The 16,213-nt window shown below is 57.9% G+C and overlaps 1 protein-coding gene across 3 annotated transcripts in view; it reads right to left on the reverse strand.

The window, feature by feature from the left end:
* Window positions 1–16,213, reverse strand: part of CYTH1 (cytohesin 1) — an 80,308-nt gene that overhangs the window by 29,057 nt on the left and 35,038 nt on the right. Inside the window, exon 1 of one of the 3 annotated variants that reach the window (XM_047833691.1) lies at window positions 11,807–12,357. The exons of 1 other annotated variant lie outside the window; for it this stretch is intronic. In XM_047833691.1, the coding sequence (XP_047689647.1) occupies window positions 11,807–11,834 (28 nt within the window). In that variant the 5' untranslated portion in view covers window positions 11,835–12,357. Of the gene's footprint in view, window positions 1–1,889; window positions 2,232–11,806; window positions 12,358–16,213 lie in introns of those variants that run through there. One more of the 3 variants, XM_047833693.1, reaches the window with a different exon arrangement.

Here is a 16,213-nt window from a genome sequence, read left to right on the forward strand (position 1 = left end):
GCATACGCGACGTGGACGGAAAAGAGTTAAACTAGTGTGTGGCTAACATAACTGATACTCAGCAGAGAGGCCCGAGGCACCTGCTAACAGACTAGGAGAAGAGCAGACACGTTAATGATTTTATAACCGTATTCTGCATCTTTATAACAGAGTTTGGATATTTTTTTAATGTTTGTTTATTTTTGACAGAGAGAGGGACAGAGCATGAGCAGGGGAGGGGCAGAGAGAGAGGGAGACACAGAATCGGAAGCAGGCTCCAGGCTCCGAGCTGTCAGCACAGAGCCCGACGCGGGACTCGAACTCACAGACCACGAGATCATGACCCGAGCCGAAGTCGGACGCTTAACCGACTGAGCCACCCAGGCGCCCCCATATTCGCATCTTTAAGAAAAACTCTGCTCCCACCCCGGTCGGCTCATCTAACCACTGCCCTAATGACTCAAGCCTCCTTAGTTCCGAAGAGAAGCTATCTCTTCGGAGAACCTAATTAGTTCTGTGACCTTGGGCAAGCCACCACCTCACCCTGCCCCACGAATGGGCCTGTCATCATCACCGCCCTTCTCCAATGACAGAACATGTACTGAACAGCCCCACAGACACCTGGCTGGTTCAGTCGGAGGAGCGTGCAACTCTAGGTGCTGGCGTTGTGAGTTTGAGCCCCACACTGGATGTGGAGATTACTTAAACATAAAATCTTAAAAAACAAAACAAAACAAAACACACACAGCCCCATAAACAGTCCTGGGAAAAAACAAGCTATTCTACCATTTACCTTACACACTAAAGGGAATTGACACATTGTATCTAATAAATCCTAGAACTCCAAGACTAGCCAGCCAACCAAAGGGAAAGGAGGTCAAATTTCCAGGCAGGAAAAGGGACGAAGTCATAAAATTGTACCCTAAAAGTTTGCTTGAGAAAAACAAAGTTAACAACATCTGCTTTGGATAAATGCTAAGAACTAGCAAACAACCGTTTTAAAACCCTCCCCCTTGTCTAAAGCCCGGCAGCTAACACGGGATCCAGCTGGAGGTCTGCAGAAGGTTCTCGCCTGCATTCAGACGTCCAACCTCCGTGTGCAGCCTCCGTGTGCAAGGCCGGGTGTGATCACAGAGCAGGGAGCAGAGCCGCACCAGCTCAGCGGGAGAACCATTTTCTCACACTGGCCTCCTTGACACAGAGGCAGAGCGCTCGGCCCTGGGGGAGCCCCCCAGACACCCGGGCTTGCCCCCCCATCTCCTGGGGAAGGGGACCGGCCGCAGGCGACCTCCGGCTTGCCCAGCTGCGCTGCCACACCCCTTTAGTCCAAAACAGGGGCTCCATGCAGGTTTTAGGAAGCCGGTTCTCTCTCACTTTACCTGTTCCTAAAACCTATTTGGATGCCACCTCTCTGTGAAGCCCTTAATTTTTTCCACACTCAAACATTCTCAGCCGGTCTAACAGCTGCAATGGACCCCGAGGACCAAAGTGAACGTGCAATTCCAACTCCTGCAAGGAGGGCTACCCAGACCCAGGAACGGCTCCACTGGACTCAAAGAATAAAACAGAAACTCACGGGGTGGATCCAGAGGGGACAGAATCGCCCTGAATCCGTCCCTCTGCTTCCTGCTGTCCTAGCAGTTCTCACCTCACCCCGGAGGGCCACCGACATCGGTGATGAGCTTCTTCCTGAATCTCAGGCCGAGGGTTTGGACACCTGCCCCCAAGGAGCTAGTGGAAAACCCTAGGTCGGGGGAGCAGAACGCGAGACCACAGGCAGACGTGCGGAGACAGCGGCGCAAGCCAGCCCGGCTGCAAAGCGTGACCGAGCGGGGCCCGGGGCCCGCACACTGGGCGCGACCCCCGCGACGCGCTCACGCACCCCCCCCCCCCCCCGTCCGGCCTCTTACCCGAGGCGAGCCCCTCTCCTGCAGCCCCAGGGTCCTGGCAGCGCCCCCGTCAGAGCCTGGGCAGCTCGCAGCTTTCCGCTTCAGAGGCCGCGGAGGGCCGGCACCGCGACCCCATCGTCCCGGGCCCCCGGGAGCTCCCGCGGCCCCGGGCGGACGGAGGGACGGAGCGAGCACGGCATGTGTGACAGCAGCGGAGAGGAGGCGGCGAGGAGACAAAAGCCAAGAAGCAAGCGGAGACCGAGGGCGGAGAGGGAGCGGTCCCGGCGGGGAAGGCCGGCCTGGACAGAGATGGCCGCACGGAGCTGCCGCCTGGCTGCCACTCGGCGCGTGTGCCGGGGGCTCCTCGCGGGCGGGCGTATTTCCATGAATGTGATTATTACAGCCGGCCCCTCCTACTACCCCCCATGCGGCCTCCTGGGGGAGGGGTGCGCCGCCAGCTCGCAGGCAGGCTGCGCGTGCTCTTCCCTCCCCCCCCCCCTCAGGAGCAGAAGGCTGATGGCTGCTTCCCTGGGAGGACGCAGCGCTGCCGTCAGGTGTCCTCTCATCACCGAGCGGACAAACGGAGGGCACCCCCTGAGCAGGCAGTGACGCCGACCAGACCGGGTCCACACGGGCGCGCCGGCCTTCCTGGCGGAGGGGTCACCTCCCACTCGGTCACCAGAGGCTGTAATCTCACATTCCAGCACGTTCTGGATAGGAGGCGTTCGGCAGGTTGAATTCGGGGACAGTGGCTGGGACAGGACACATCACTGCGGCCCGAGAGCTCTCAAACTTCAGACAGCCCGAGGACACCCCTGGAGCACCATGAAACACACACACTCGGACCCCCGGACCCCAAGACGCGGGCTCCACGTTAGACCACAACACAGGATGACCCCGGGGCAGCTGTGCACAGGCCACCCGGGGAGAAAATGCTGCCTTTGACTCACAGGGGCAGACACAGGTCTCAAAAGCAAGTGCCAAACAAGCAAGGAGAAAAGACGCAAGAGGAACCGTTAAGCACAGATCAGGGCTCTCTGACCCCGGCGGCACTGCTGACCTCCTGGCGGGTCACTCCCCGTCCTGGGGTGTCCAGGGCGATGCAGGGCTGTATCCCCTGGCCTGCACCCACTGGACGTCGGAGCGCCCCCCCCGGCCCCCTCCAGATGTGACAACCAAACAGGTCTCCAGACGCTGCCCAATGTCCCCCTGAAGGCAAAACCACTGCTCCAGATAAAAAACGAGGGGAAAAAAAAAACCCAAAAACATCCCCACACCCTCCCCTGACTTCTGCTAGGAGGTGCCCCCACCCCCACCCCAGCCCTCGCCACACTAACGTGGGTTCCCTTCTCTGTGGATTCCTCGTCACCACGACAGGGTCACCAGACCCGACCCAAATATCCCAACTCTGCAGCCCAGCAGAGTCTTTTAAGAAACAGCCATATGAACAGTTTTATTTTTGTGTCAAAATGGCAGTTCTCATCTACAAGAATCATAGCAAGTCTATGAGAAACAAACACGAAAACTATTTATAAACTCTTCGTTTTAGACTGCAAAAGGAAACAAGCTTTCTGCAAAGGCGAAGACGGACCGTCACCCCTCCCCCACACACTCCGGCCACCCCTCCCCCCCCACCCCCGCCCGCGGAGGGTCCGCCGCAGGGGTTTCATCTGCGCAGATGGACCTCATACTGTAAATGTACAACCACAGCTACGTCCCCTTGTTTGCAGCATTACTGATGTTTACAAAAATACACACACACACAGCAGGTGGCTCCTGACCTCTCCCCTCCCGTGCAAGGCTCACTGCCACCCACCGCCCACTCCTCCTGCTGTGCAGGCAGAGGACCTAGAGCCCGCTTCACCGGCAGCGCGTGAACCTGGACAAAGTTCGGCCTGAATGTGGGCCACGGGCAGCTGGGAGCACAGGCCACCAGAGTCCATTGCGGCACAAACAAAATGACCCACAAAGTGAGCGGACGGGAAGTCAGATGAAAAAGCCGCCAACGAAAGGCTGCAGCATGGCCCTCCTCAGAAATAAAGAAGACAGATACTAAAATAAATAGCCCCATGATCAAGGTCATGAAATCACAGTGATCAAAGAAAAAGACCGTTCAAAGGCCAGTAAGCTCAGGAAATCTACAAGCAGAGAAAATTAAAAAAAAAAAGGTTTTCTCAGACTGTTAATTCAACAATCTTAAAAAAAAAAAAAAAAAAAAGCCCATACCACCCATAAACAAGGCGCCCTACTAGTTACTGTAGAAGATACAGAGACGCTCAGAGATGCTTTCAGCCCCCCAAGAGCCCCCTTCCTTCTGGAGGGAAAAGAAGCAAGTACGTGCAAACACACACTAGCAACAGGTGCCGTGGGGTCGGGCCCGTGAACGCAGCGGCCAGGCTGCCGGAAGGCTCCGCAAGGGGCCGAGGCCAGAGCCGGGCAGCAGAGGGCACTCCAGGCTGGGCAGAGTGACAGTCGCACGGGGAAAGGGGAGAAAGAACACTCTGGAAACGTGTGGAGAAGCTGGAGTCCCACCGTGTCCTCTGAATGTGACACCAGGACGTCTGGACTCTGCTGTTGTTGAGCCGGAGAGAAGCACTTCAGGTGCGGTGAGAAGTGGCGGGGAGGGGCGTCAGAAAGAAAGAGCGGGCTTCTCAGCGGTCACGGTCGCGAAGGGACAGGGCCACAGGGCCACAGGGCGTTTGTCCAGTGCAGTAAAAACCTGGGTTCCGAAGCGGGAGCAAAGAACTGAGTGTCCTCTGCCGCCCCCTAGCGGCTCAGGGCTGCAACTGCAGGCTGACACAGGGCTCCCCCGCGCAGTGCTCACGGCTTGGCTGGCCCTCCGTCCTGCCCTCCCTTGGCCAGCGCGGCCCGGGGCGCACGGAACCGGCCAGTGACCCTTTACCTCGCGTGCGGGGGAAGGCGGCAGCACTCGCTTTACTTGAGCCACAGCTTCTGAGGTGGAGATAAATCAGCATCTTTCAATTCATCCAGGCCCCACACGGGCTCATCCTAGGTGTCGAGGCGTGAGGCACGGCAAGTCCCAGCTGACCTGGGCAGCGGCCCCGGGCCCAGCACGCGGAGCACCTGATTCTCCGTGCCCCCGCCCCCCCGCCCGTGTGACACGGCAGCTGAGGCGTGGAGCTCTGCAGCACTTCCGCTCCATTCCTGACCCTGAAAAGTGCTTAACTTTCCTTTAGTAAAAGGGAGAAGCATACATGCTTCTTGCCACACATCTGTTCCCACCGGGCAGGGCCTGAAGGTCTCTTAAGAGAGCAGCGCTTTCTACTCTAACCCCAAAGGAGAAAAAACCCGGCTCCCACAACCACACCCTGACCCTGATCAGAGTCGCCGGGGATCCAGAGAGGGTTTTCTGATTTCTGAGAGAAGCTTCCGAGGGGCTGGAGGCCCGGGCCGGGCGGGCGCAGCTGGGACAGGCACGGAGGGCCCAGCCGCGGGGCCGGGCCAAGGGCATACCCGTCCTGTCCTGAGAGGCTGCTCTCAGAGCCCTCCACCTCCGGCTCTTTGCAGAGCGCACGGCTGAGCCACCGGGGGCCGCGCTGCGGGGAGGAGGGCCACGAGAGGGCCCCAGTGGGTGGGCAAAGCTTAGTTCCACGTTCTTTGCGCTCCGGGACCCTGGGTGGCGCTTCTCCGTCTCCAAAATGAACTGGAGAGGCGATGTGATCCATGAGAGGGTGGGGGGTCTGGCTGTGAGTTCCCGACACCAGGGAGGTTTCTGGTGGCCTCCCCTCCAGGACAAACAGATCCTCTCCTCTTGGCCTTTATCCTGGATTGTCTGCTGTGATGGGTTTCTCTGGACAAATTCCTTCCCATCCCCAAGGCCCGCACGGCCACCGCGGCAGGGCCAGCCTCTCACAGCGGCAGGAGAGTCACCAGGAAAACAAAGGAAAACCTCAACAGGAAAAGGTCTCTCCTCAGTATGCAGGTCACGGTTCCTAAAAGTACCTTTACATCAGGGCACCTGGAGTGGGTTGGGCGTCCAACTCTTGATTTCAGCTCAGGTCATGACCTCATAGTTCGTGAGTTCGAGCCCCACGTTGGGCTGTGCTTGGGATCCTCTCTCTCCCTCTCTGCCTCTCCCCTGCTCATGCTCTCTCAAAACAAAGAAAGGGGGAAAAGAAACTGTATCACCAAGATTTTTTTTTTAATTTTTTTTTTTCAACGTTTATTTATTTTTGGGACAGAGAGAGACAGAGCATGAACGGGGAAGGGGCAGAGAGAGAGAGGGAGACACAGAATCGGAAACAGGCTCCAGGCTCCGAGCCATCAGCCCAGAGCCCGACGCGGGGCTCGAACTCACGGACCGCGAGATCGTGACCTGGCTGAAGTCGGACGCTTCACCGACTGCGCCACCCAGGCGCCCCTGTATCACCAAGATTTTTACAGAAACGGTATAAATGAAATAATATCAAAGTCCTTATGAAAATATTTACATACGGACAATCCAGAAAAGTACAAAGGAGAAAAAAGATGAAGTTAGAGAGTCGCTCCTGGTGACTGACGCTCACGAGGCTCGGTGACGGGAAGCGGCCCGGGGGACACTCAAGAGATGCCGACACACCTGGCCACATTTCAAGTCACAGGGTCTCGGGGAGAAAAGACACACAAATATAAAGAAGGATTATTCGGACAACGGGGGCGTGGCAATGAGCCAGCCAGCCATTCGGGGGCAGGCTGAGCTGAATGCCTACCTCGTTTATGTCAAAGTAAATTCTAGCCGAACCAAAGATTTTAATGTAGAAAGAGAAACCATAAAAATTCTAGAATGAAGCACGGATTACTATGGCCACAGTCCCGGAGAGTGTGTTTCCTGCACTGAAACGAAACGCCTGGGTGCAGACGTAAGCAGCCTGGACCACAAACACGCAAGCACGTGCGAGGGCGAACTTCTGTAAGTCCCAAGGACAGGAGCACGAAGACCAGAAAGTCACCGACACCCACAGCGGGCCGAGGACACACAGGCAGACACGAGGACAAACACACACGTGGCCAACGTGGAGAGATGCCCGAACGCTCCAAAAATTAAAAATTCAAAACACGACAATCAAAACACGAATACCATACTGCTCTCCGTCATTCCGGCAGAAATGAAAATGTCTGACGACACAGGAGACCCTGGCGAGGACGTGGGGGCACACAGGCCAGGGGCGTGTAACCTGGCCCAACCTTTCCACAGGACCGAATCTTACAAGCCACGTGCTTTTCGATTCAGCGAATTCCATTTAGGAATCTGCCCAACACGCATCCTCCCCAAGACTGCAAAAATGAAAGACTACTTAAACACGATGTGGTCACTAAGAGGAATGAGATAATCCGGGAGTGCTAATCTAGAAAAATCTCTGAGACACACTCCGTGCAACAGGAAACCACAGAACACTAGGTGTGTGAGCGCACAGAAGACTCTGAGAAGGACGCGCCTGAAGGTGCCGGCGGGGACCGTCTTCGGAGACCGCGTGGAAAGGCTGCGAGCCAGTGTGGGTGTGGACGCGTCACTTGCAACCTCACCGCGTGTTTGCGTCCACAGCTCAGGCAACGCGGTATGCTGAAGTTCCTATTCAGAGAAAATCCGGAAATGCCACCAGCCACTTACCTACACCACAAAATACTTGCCCAGATTGACGCCTAAATATTTCTTTTGTGGAAAAAAGTACACCTGACTTCTGTTCTAATGTCCGTAAAACGCCTGCTGTAGCCACACCGTTCTGCTCTGGCTTTGTACGTGGGGCTCTGCCTGAAGTCTCTGCACCAGAATCCTGAACTCTAACAGAAGATGCCGAAGAAAGGAGACTCTAAACACCAGAAAGAAAGGAGACGCAGAAACAGCCACTGGCTCAGAAAAGAAATTCACCGGATCTTTCTTAGGTCAGAAGCTGAGCTTTCGGGAGCCCTCTGTGCAGTAAGGAAGTTCTTTCCTTAAGGAAGGAGGGGCGTGCTGGGGTGAGTGCTGACCGCTGGCGGGGCGGAGCGGAGGGAAGTGGGGCCTGACCTGCCCCTCGGTTTCCTCCAGTGTGTCACCCACATCTACGTGGGCAGACACAGCATGTACTCAGGGGACACGCACAGGAAGTCACGAGATCGCCAGGCCGTAGCACGTGAACGTGGGTTCCTGGCGGAGCCGGCCGTCCCTCGGGGAGCCCTGGTGATCGCAGCGGCCAGCCAGGCAGGACTGACCGGGTCACTGCTGAGGCGGCACGGGTCTGAGTCCACACTGGGGTCGGTGACTGTCCCCGCTGCGAGACGAAACCCCCACCGGCCGCAGCTCTTCAGACAGGAGAGGCCTTTAGCAGCTACAAGTCTACTTGTCACGAGGAAATCTCAGCCCAGCGGACAAGCAGTTAGGGGAGCAGAGACGAGAACGACGTATAGCCAGTCAAGCGGCCTTCGGAGGGCTGTCAAAATGCAAGGGAAAAGGGAGAGCCCGGCACCGTCCGACACTTCCAGAAGGCCTAGCCGCATGCAGGTGCTACCGCCCCCACCACAAACACACCTCAGCGACCCTTCCAGAAGCAGAGAGGGTTGATGGCAACAACGGGAAGGTCTCCTGTTCCCGAGGCCCTGTCCGCTGACCACTTTGTAGGCAGATACACGCTCTGAAGGCCCGGACCTGGGCCTGCCTGGACCCACGATACCTGCCCTCCCTTTCTACCTACGCTGGCTCCTGACACAATTCCACCTGCCGCCTTCCACACCCCACCTGTGTGTCGGACCCCGGGCCCTGACCGCCGGCGGCCGGGCCCGTGCTTTCATATTCCATAACCAAGGGAACTGGGGAGGCCGCAGAAAGCCTCAGACAACGGGTAAAGGTTCACTCTTCTAGAGGGGCAGACCCAAGCCTCGTTTCCGCTCGCCTTCCTCACCAGAAAGAAAGGGCGGTTCTGCGCACTGTGAGCGACGTCCCTGGTGCGCTCGCAGAAGGGCCTAGAAGATTCCGACCAGAGCCAGTCCCCTTCGAGACCTGCCACAGCAGATGGTGAAGCAGGTCCGCTGGGAGGTGCTCTTGCTTCAAGGTAAGGATGCAACCATTTTGATCTGCACATCACAAACTCAACCGCCAAGGAAGGGGGCAAAACCTATCTTAATTTCTAGTTACGGCGCTTGGGCCACCCCTCTCCCTGTGCACCGCGCCCTAAGCGGTTTGCCCGACGCGAGGCCGGCACAATCACGAGGATCGCGCTAAGACGAGGGGATCGGGTGGGACGCTATTCCAGGCGCCACCTGAGAACCCACTACCCTGGGGGGGAGGCACTCTACCTCATTCCATCCCACCCCTCCCTAGACTCACAGGGACTCTCACAGCTTAAGATTCTTCTCTTCCGTTTCCGCTTTTATTTGGACGAGATAAGCAAGTCCACCTGTGAACTCTGCGTGCTTCCTGACAACGAAATGCGCACGGTCACGTCCAGTTTCACAGACGAGCGAAGACTCGCTCGGTACAAGTAACCTACTAAGAGAGGCCAATGCGAACTCACTGGCCGAGTCCTTGGCTCTTTATTTTCTCTTACTGGAATGATCACATGCACTTCCACCTACTGCGCGCCTGCACAGGCCCGGCCTGCGCTCGGAGCTCAGATTTAAACGGCTCCGGCCCCTGCCCTGCACAGAACAGCAAGGCCAGACGGGGAGGCCCGTGAACCTGTAGCCACGGCCCACGCTGCCACAGGGGCCACGCACACCCGGCACTCGGAGGACGCCTGGGGACACCAAGAGGCCCCAGGGAGGTCAAGCCTCCGAGCCAGGACTCGAAGGGCGAGTGGACTCAAGTGGGGAAGCAGAGACTACCGCGGACGCACGTACCACGCAAGGCGAGGGGGCCGGGAAGCGGCCGGTGGCCGGGGACAGCGAGCACCCCTGGGGTCAGGGCCCAGGGCGCGTGAGGACTGGGCTGGCACCCGGAAGACAGTCTCGCCTCCGCCTGCCGGGGCCTCGTGTTCCACATGCGGGGGAGCCTGGGCTCCGGCCCAAAGGCAAGGTTCGAGGGCAAATCGAGGGGGCAGACGACGCACCGAAAGGCCAGGCTTGCGAAGACGCTGCCCCATTCGGTGCGCCGCGTCCGCCCTGGCTCCACGCCTACAGGACACGGGAGCGGGCGCCGGCGAGCCGCCGAGTGCAGGCACCAGGGAAGGACGGCGGCCAAGAGCACGTTTAATTCACGGATTACGGGTCTGAGATTCGTGCGGCAGGAAAGGTCTCACTTCCCTAGAGACATTTTCAAACCCCACTCGCCCTCCATCCGGGGTGTCCTCGGCGTCCTGGGCACTAGTAAAGGCGGCTGCTCTGTGGGGAGCGTAACGCGGACACTCCCCTCCCCCGGGGACCCGCCGGAGGCGGGCCCGTTTGCTCCCTTCCCGTTCGCGGCTGCCCGAATGCCATTACCGCGTCTCCTCGTAACCCCTCGGGCGTTTATTTTAGCGGCAGTTAGAAGGGCAACGCCATCCTCCCTCACGGCCCCCCTCTCGGCCCCCCTCACGGCCCCCCTCACGGCCCCCCTCTCGGCCCCCCTCACGGCCCCCCTCACGGCCACGGCCCCCCTCACGGCCCCCCTCACGGCCCCCCTCACGGCCCCAACACACAGCAGGCCAAAGCGCTCCTGGGAGGCGACGAGGGAAGTGGACAGTGGCCCGCTCTTGACGGTGACTCGCTCGAAGCAAAGCTGCCCATTAACCCTGTCTCTCGAATCTGAGCCCGGGAGTCCTCAGTCCCCAGATGGTGCCCGCTGCCACCACTGGGCCAAGCGCACACAGCGCGCAGCTCCGGCTGGATCAGCAGGCCCCCCGGGACAGCCAGAGGCCGATGACACGGGGCCCTCCGGGTCAGCCTCGAAGTGACTGTTCAGCAGGACCCCTCCCGGGTCTGAGGCCAAGCTCACCTGGACCACCAGCGGCGTGTGAGAGTGACCGGCGGTCGCTGCCCGGGCCAGGCTCACACCTGCTGCCCCCCGAATCATCGGTAAAGTGCCCTCCTCCACTCTTGCACGTATCCCCCTTCCGACGAGAGACCCTGGCTACGGTGGACCCACCTTCCGGATACAGCACCTCCCATGTGGGCTGTTCGACGCTAACCCGGAACTGCCTCTCTTTAGGCCCCGTCTTCAAAAGTACCATCACGAACACCCCTGTATGTCCCTCCCTCCCAGAGTCTTTCCCACACGGTACAGCTTTCCCAGTCACCCGCGGATCCGGGCCAAGATGATCTGCACTCAAGAGGTGAAGCTTTCCAACGTATCTTATAGTGAACCAGATAAGGAAAAGCATAAAAATGACCCCCAAAACTTGTTCCAACTTTCACAAAATCTGCTGTGAAATCTTCAAACTCATCCACGTCGTTCGTTACTAAGTACAAACCGGTACATGTTTGTGCCGTGTCTTCCAGCATTGAAACATTGCCATCTGGTGACGACATCACAAAACAGACACACGTCCGCACGCGAGCTTCAGGACGACAGAAGGGGCTTTCGCGCACCTCCCTCCCAGGGTCCTCGGGGGCGTACGGGCCGCGTGACTTGTTGCCCTTTACTTAAAACGTCACGGTTTACAGTGTGGGCGCGGAGAGGACCAAGGAAGTCTGCAGACCCCTCAGGGCCTCTGGCGGCCGGTAGCAATACCGAAAGAGGAAGATCAAGTTAACCCCGAATGGCCCCTCCGTCGCACCTCATTTAGTGCCAACGGACGCCTCCGTGGGGCTCTCCCTGGTCGCTCCGATCCGCACTCCTCACCATCACTCTCAGTCTGGACACGGGCCAGCCCCGGCCTCCTCCCCGCCACCGCACTCTCCGGCCGTGCTCCCGAAACAGCGAGAGCGAGCCCACAGCCTGGGCTGCGCTCCCCCCCGAAAGGCAGCACAACTGTCATCCCGGCGTCACCCACACGGATCGAGAGAGACCTCACCCCCACTCCAGACGCCCGGGCGGGGCTGGGACTCACCATCCTCCTCTTGGGTTTTAAGGACCATCTTTCCCCACCAGAGCAGGGCCCCGAAGGTTGCTAGGTTGTGTTTCTCAGAGGCCAGCTGGCGCGGCCGAGCTCCCCTGGGCGGCGGGGCCGGGCGGGGCGGGAGCACCTGCGGGGCCGCCAGGCGCCGGGACAGCTCAGAGCGCCTTCCTGAACGCCGGGGACCAATGGGCCTCCCGCGGCAGAGGCGTCACGGCCACCACCCAGTTCCTGGAGTCGAGCTCAAGAAGCTTCGGAGGAAGTTCACCAGTTAACCGTCTCCTCCTCCCTGGAAGCAGCCCGAGGCAGGAGCCCAGGAGCCCGGCAGCCGCCCTCCCGGACTCTCCTCCGACTCAACCACAGCGACGGACGGGGCGAGCCCCCGTGTCCCTGCACCTGGCGAGCACTTTCTCAGAAGAGAGTCCCATAAAGCCCCGGTGCTCTCACACCGAGAGGGCGGCACACTTCCGAAGAGAATGACTAAGACACCGTCATCGTTACGGTATGCTCTGAGGTCACAGGCTAAAAGGAGAAGGCAGATTTTAAGACAGAGAGAGAGAGAGAGAGAGAGAGAGAGAGAGCGAGCTAGGGAGAGGGGCAGAGGGAGGGGGGAAGAGAGAGAGAGAGAGAGAGAGAGAGAGAGAGAGAGAGAGAAAACGAACCTTAAGCAGCCTCCACACTCAGCACAGAGCCCGACACAGGGCTCGATCCCATGACCCCCAGGATCATAACCTAAGCTGAATCAAGAGTTGGGACACTCAACCGACTGAGCCACCCAGGCAAGAAAGCAGATTTTGAGAGGAAAAAAAAAAAATTCCAAGGACATTTCCAACACAAGCTCGGTTTTATCCCCTTTCTATTTTCTCCTGTGGGTTCGTTTCCACATACTGTTATTATATTCACGATACGTGTTTACTGTTGAAATCAGATGAACGGTAATGAGGAAAAAAGCCTATCACTCAGGAATAACCACTGGTGACACTTTGGTATGTATTATTTATATTCTTCCAGATTTTTGTTCTGTGTATTATATTTTCACTGTCTCTTTGTACACACACACGTACAAATAGATCTTTTATCTCTATAGATACCTTGGATCCTATATATGACATGTATAATAACCGTATACGTTACACAAACACGTATCTCTTGAAATGTGTTTATATCATCTCTAGACATGATACATCTAGAGTATATACATCCAGAGAGAAATATAGATCCATAAAGAAATAAATACATGTATAGAAAGACAAAAATTCGATGTTTTACATGCTCTTTTATAATCGGCCATTTTTTACTTATGACAAACGTTTTTCCATGGTGACGGACGCAAGCTGATCACATTTTTTGTCATTCGCAGCATAGACGGTATCTACCCAATCCCCTATTGTAAGACTTCTACGGGGCTTCCACTCTTCCTGCCCATCTCAACACCCACGGGCACACATGCTGGCAGGCCCTTTATCATCCCCTGAGCAAACGTTCTCAGAGCGGAACTGCTGGATCTAGATACCGGGTCCCCTCCTCAGTTGCTTCACTTACGAGGGGCCAACGAAACAACGTGTGCCTCGGGCGTCATCGCTGCAGGTCCCGTGGCCCGGCCTGGCACGGCTAACTCATCGCCCCGTGAGGGGCTCGCCTGACACCGAGGCCCAGGGGCGTCACCCGACTCGCCCGAAGCCTGAAACCCGGCACCGAGCTCCGCTGCTGGACCCCGACCCCCTCCTCCCGGTAGCCTTGGTCGTGAGCGCACCTCCCGCAGCAGGTGCGCGGGACGCGGGGCCAGCCGTCCTGAGGCCGGGCCCTGACCGCGGGCAGAAAGGCACACGTCTACGGCCAGACACCAGAGCATCGCTTCCAGGCACGCTCGGAACGCGGCCCCAGCTGTCTCAGGGCAGCGGCCCCGGCCCACCGTTTTCCTTCTTTGTCTGATAATAAATAAACACACAAACATATACTTTTGGAAACCACTCTGTTTTGCAGAGGCAACTAACATAAACCAACTTCTTACCTTCAGTTCAGTACGTCAAAGTTACGCTTTCTCCGGCGCGTCCCTTTCTGGAACGAGTCACAGGCCAAGTCCCCTCCAGCCCCATTTCAAAACCTAAGTTACTCATTTCCCAAATCAGTATTCGTACCCTCTGGGGCCAGGGCCGGTCTCTGATGCGGATCCCAACTTTTCAGGGGACGGGTCACTTCTACTTCATGCCTGTCAAGCGGCAGAACGTTTCTCTGGAAAAGATGCCCAAAGTCAGGCCTGCCCCCCCTCACCCCCACGCCCACCCCCTTCCCGGCATGGGCACCTGCCGCCTTCGCAGACCCTGCCCGAGCCTGCCTCCCCCCTGGCAGGACAAACTTCACGTCTGCTAGTCTGAGAAGTGAAAAACGGCTTCTCGGCGGTTACTGTCTACACTGACCTGATGACCGGTGGTGCTGATGACCTTTTCAACAGTCTGAGGCATTTCCTCTTTTCTGAACTGCTTATTCATACCGTTTGCCCATTTTCTTATTGATTTGTAGATTATGAATTCTTTGTATTAAACGTTGCAAACTTTGGGGCACGTGGGTGGCTCCGTCGGTTAAGCGTCCGACTTCAGCCCGAGTCATGGTCTCTCGTTTCGTGGGTTCGAGCCCCGCGTCGGGCTCTGTGTTGACAACTCAGAGCCTAGAGCCTGCAGCCCGCTTCCGATTCTGCGTCTCCCTCCCTCTCTGCCCTCTCCTGGCTCATGTGCGCGCGCGCTCTCTCTCTCTCTCTCTCTCTCAAAAAATAAATAAACGTCAAAAAAAACACATTTATTTTAACGTCGCAGATCTTTTCTCACAGCCGGTCGCTTGTTTTTAATAGCAGTTGTGGTATCTTTTCCCTTCATAGAAGCTTCTGTGTGTTACAATCAAATATGTCATCTCTTCCTCCACTGGCTTCGTTCCGGGCACGTGGAGTGCCGGGTACCCCACGGCGTGCCGGGCACCGGCCTCCGTGGCACGTAGGGCTGCAGGAGGCTGGGGAGGGAGGGCAGCGGGGAGGACAATGCACGTACGTGGGCAGGTAAGCGCCCAGCGGGTCGGGGCTGGCTGCCCCTGGCCCGGGCCTGGAGCGCAGCAGACAGCGGCAGGAAGGGAAGGCAAGGCCGGAGGGCGGGGAAGGCAGGGGAGAGCTGCGGAGGGCCTCGGGGGCTGTTTTCGGGACTTGTTTCCGCGGTGGGTGAGACGGGGAGGCGCTGCCAGGGGCGGGCACGAAGTGAAGGAGCGGACTTCCGCTGTCACGACTCCGGCCGCGGGGCAGCAGGGGCACAAGCAGGGAGACGGGCAGGGAGGCCGCTGCCGCCACCCAGGCGAGGGGCGACGGGACAGGGATCAAAGTCCTGCTCTATTCACTCGGAAGGCAGCGCCAGGGACTTGCTGACGGAATCCCTGTGGGTGTGAGAGAGGTCGAGGGTGGCCCAAGCCCTCTGGCCTGGGCGGGCGGGAGAAGGCACATGCCGTCTCTGGGCGGAGCTGCCACCAGGGTCCCCGCCCCAGGGCGCAGGGCGCGCCTCGGCCTCTGCCCGGACCTCCCGGACTTCCAGCCCCGCCCTGCGCGGCACCGCTGGCCAGTTCACTTCCCAGGAGGGATTGTAAGGCTCATCCCCATGTGGGGACGGCGGCCCCTACACGACCGGCTCCTGTCCCGGTTGTGTAAGTTGTTGGCAGGAGAACTGCCGCTCAGGCCTTAAACCGGGAGCACGGCAGGCGCACCTGGCGGGCCACCACGCTGCCTGCCGCGCGGCCACCGCTGTTCCAAAGCTAGTGCAACAGATGACATTATTCAAAAAGCGAAGTTGTGAATGAAGGGCAACTTTGGTTCCTAAAAATAGAAGTTTAACTACCAAAGCGCCAAACTCTACGTCTGACTCACTCCTAAGCGACTGCATTACTTACCCCAGATCTTGGGGCATTTTTCAGATTGCAGGTGGGTGCTATTTATAAGCACGTCAGCCAACAGGCAGACACCTGGCCTTCCCGGGCAAACGGAAACAAAGTGCCACCCTACTGGCCAGGCACAGCGCCAGCATCAGTCCCAAATACGGCACCCAAGATGATACGCGGCTCCTTCAACGGAGCTGTGCACAAGTTCAAAGCACACTCTGAAACCACTGGGAAAACAAGGAAAATACAAAAGCGCAACAGTTACCCCGGCCTCAGAGCCGTGTGAGGAATGAGATGGGCGGCCCAGCCCCTGGCCCAGCCCCACAGCAAGTACGAAACCAACAAAGGGAAAGGCAGCCCTTTGTAGCTACTCGTATCCACCTCACACAGGAAGGCGCTTGGATTACAGGCGTTTTGACTCGAGACGTGTTATGTTTTCAATTAATAAAACGCCTTCAATAGCCTGAGTCCTTTACCCCCGTCTCGTCTTCTCTG

The sequence above is a fragment of the Prionailurus viverrinus genome, chromosome E1 (genome assembly GCF_022837055.1).
Source record: "Prionailurus viverrinus isolate Anna chromosome E1, UM_Priviv_1.0, whole genome shotgun sequence".
Classification (NCBI taxonomy): Eukaryota; Metazoa; Chordata; class Mammalia; order Carnivora; family Felidae; genus Prionailurus; species Prionailurus viverrinus.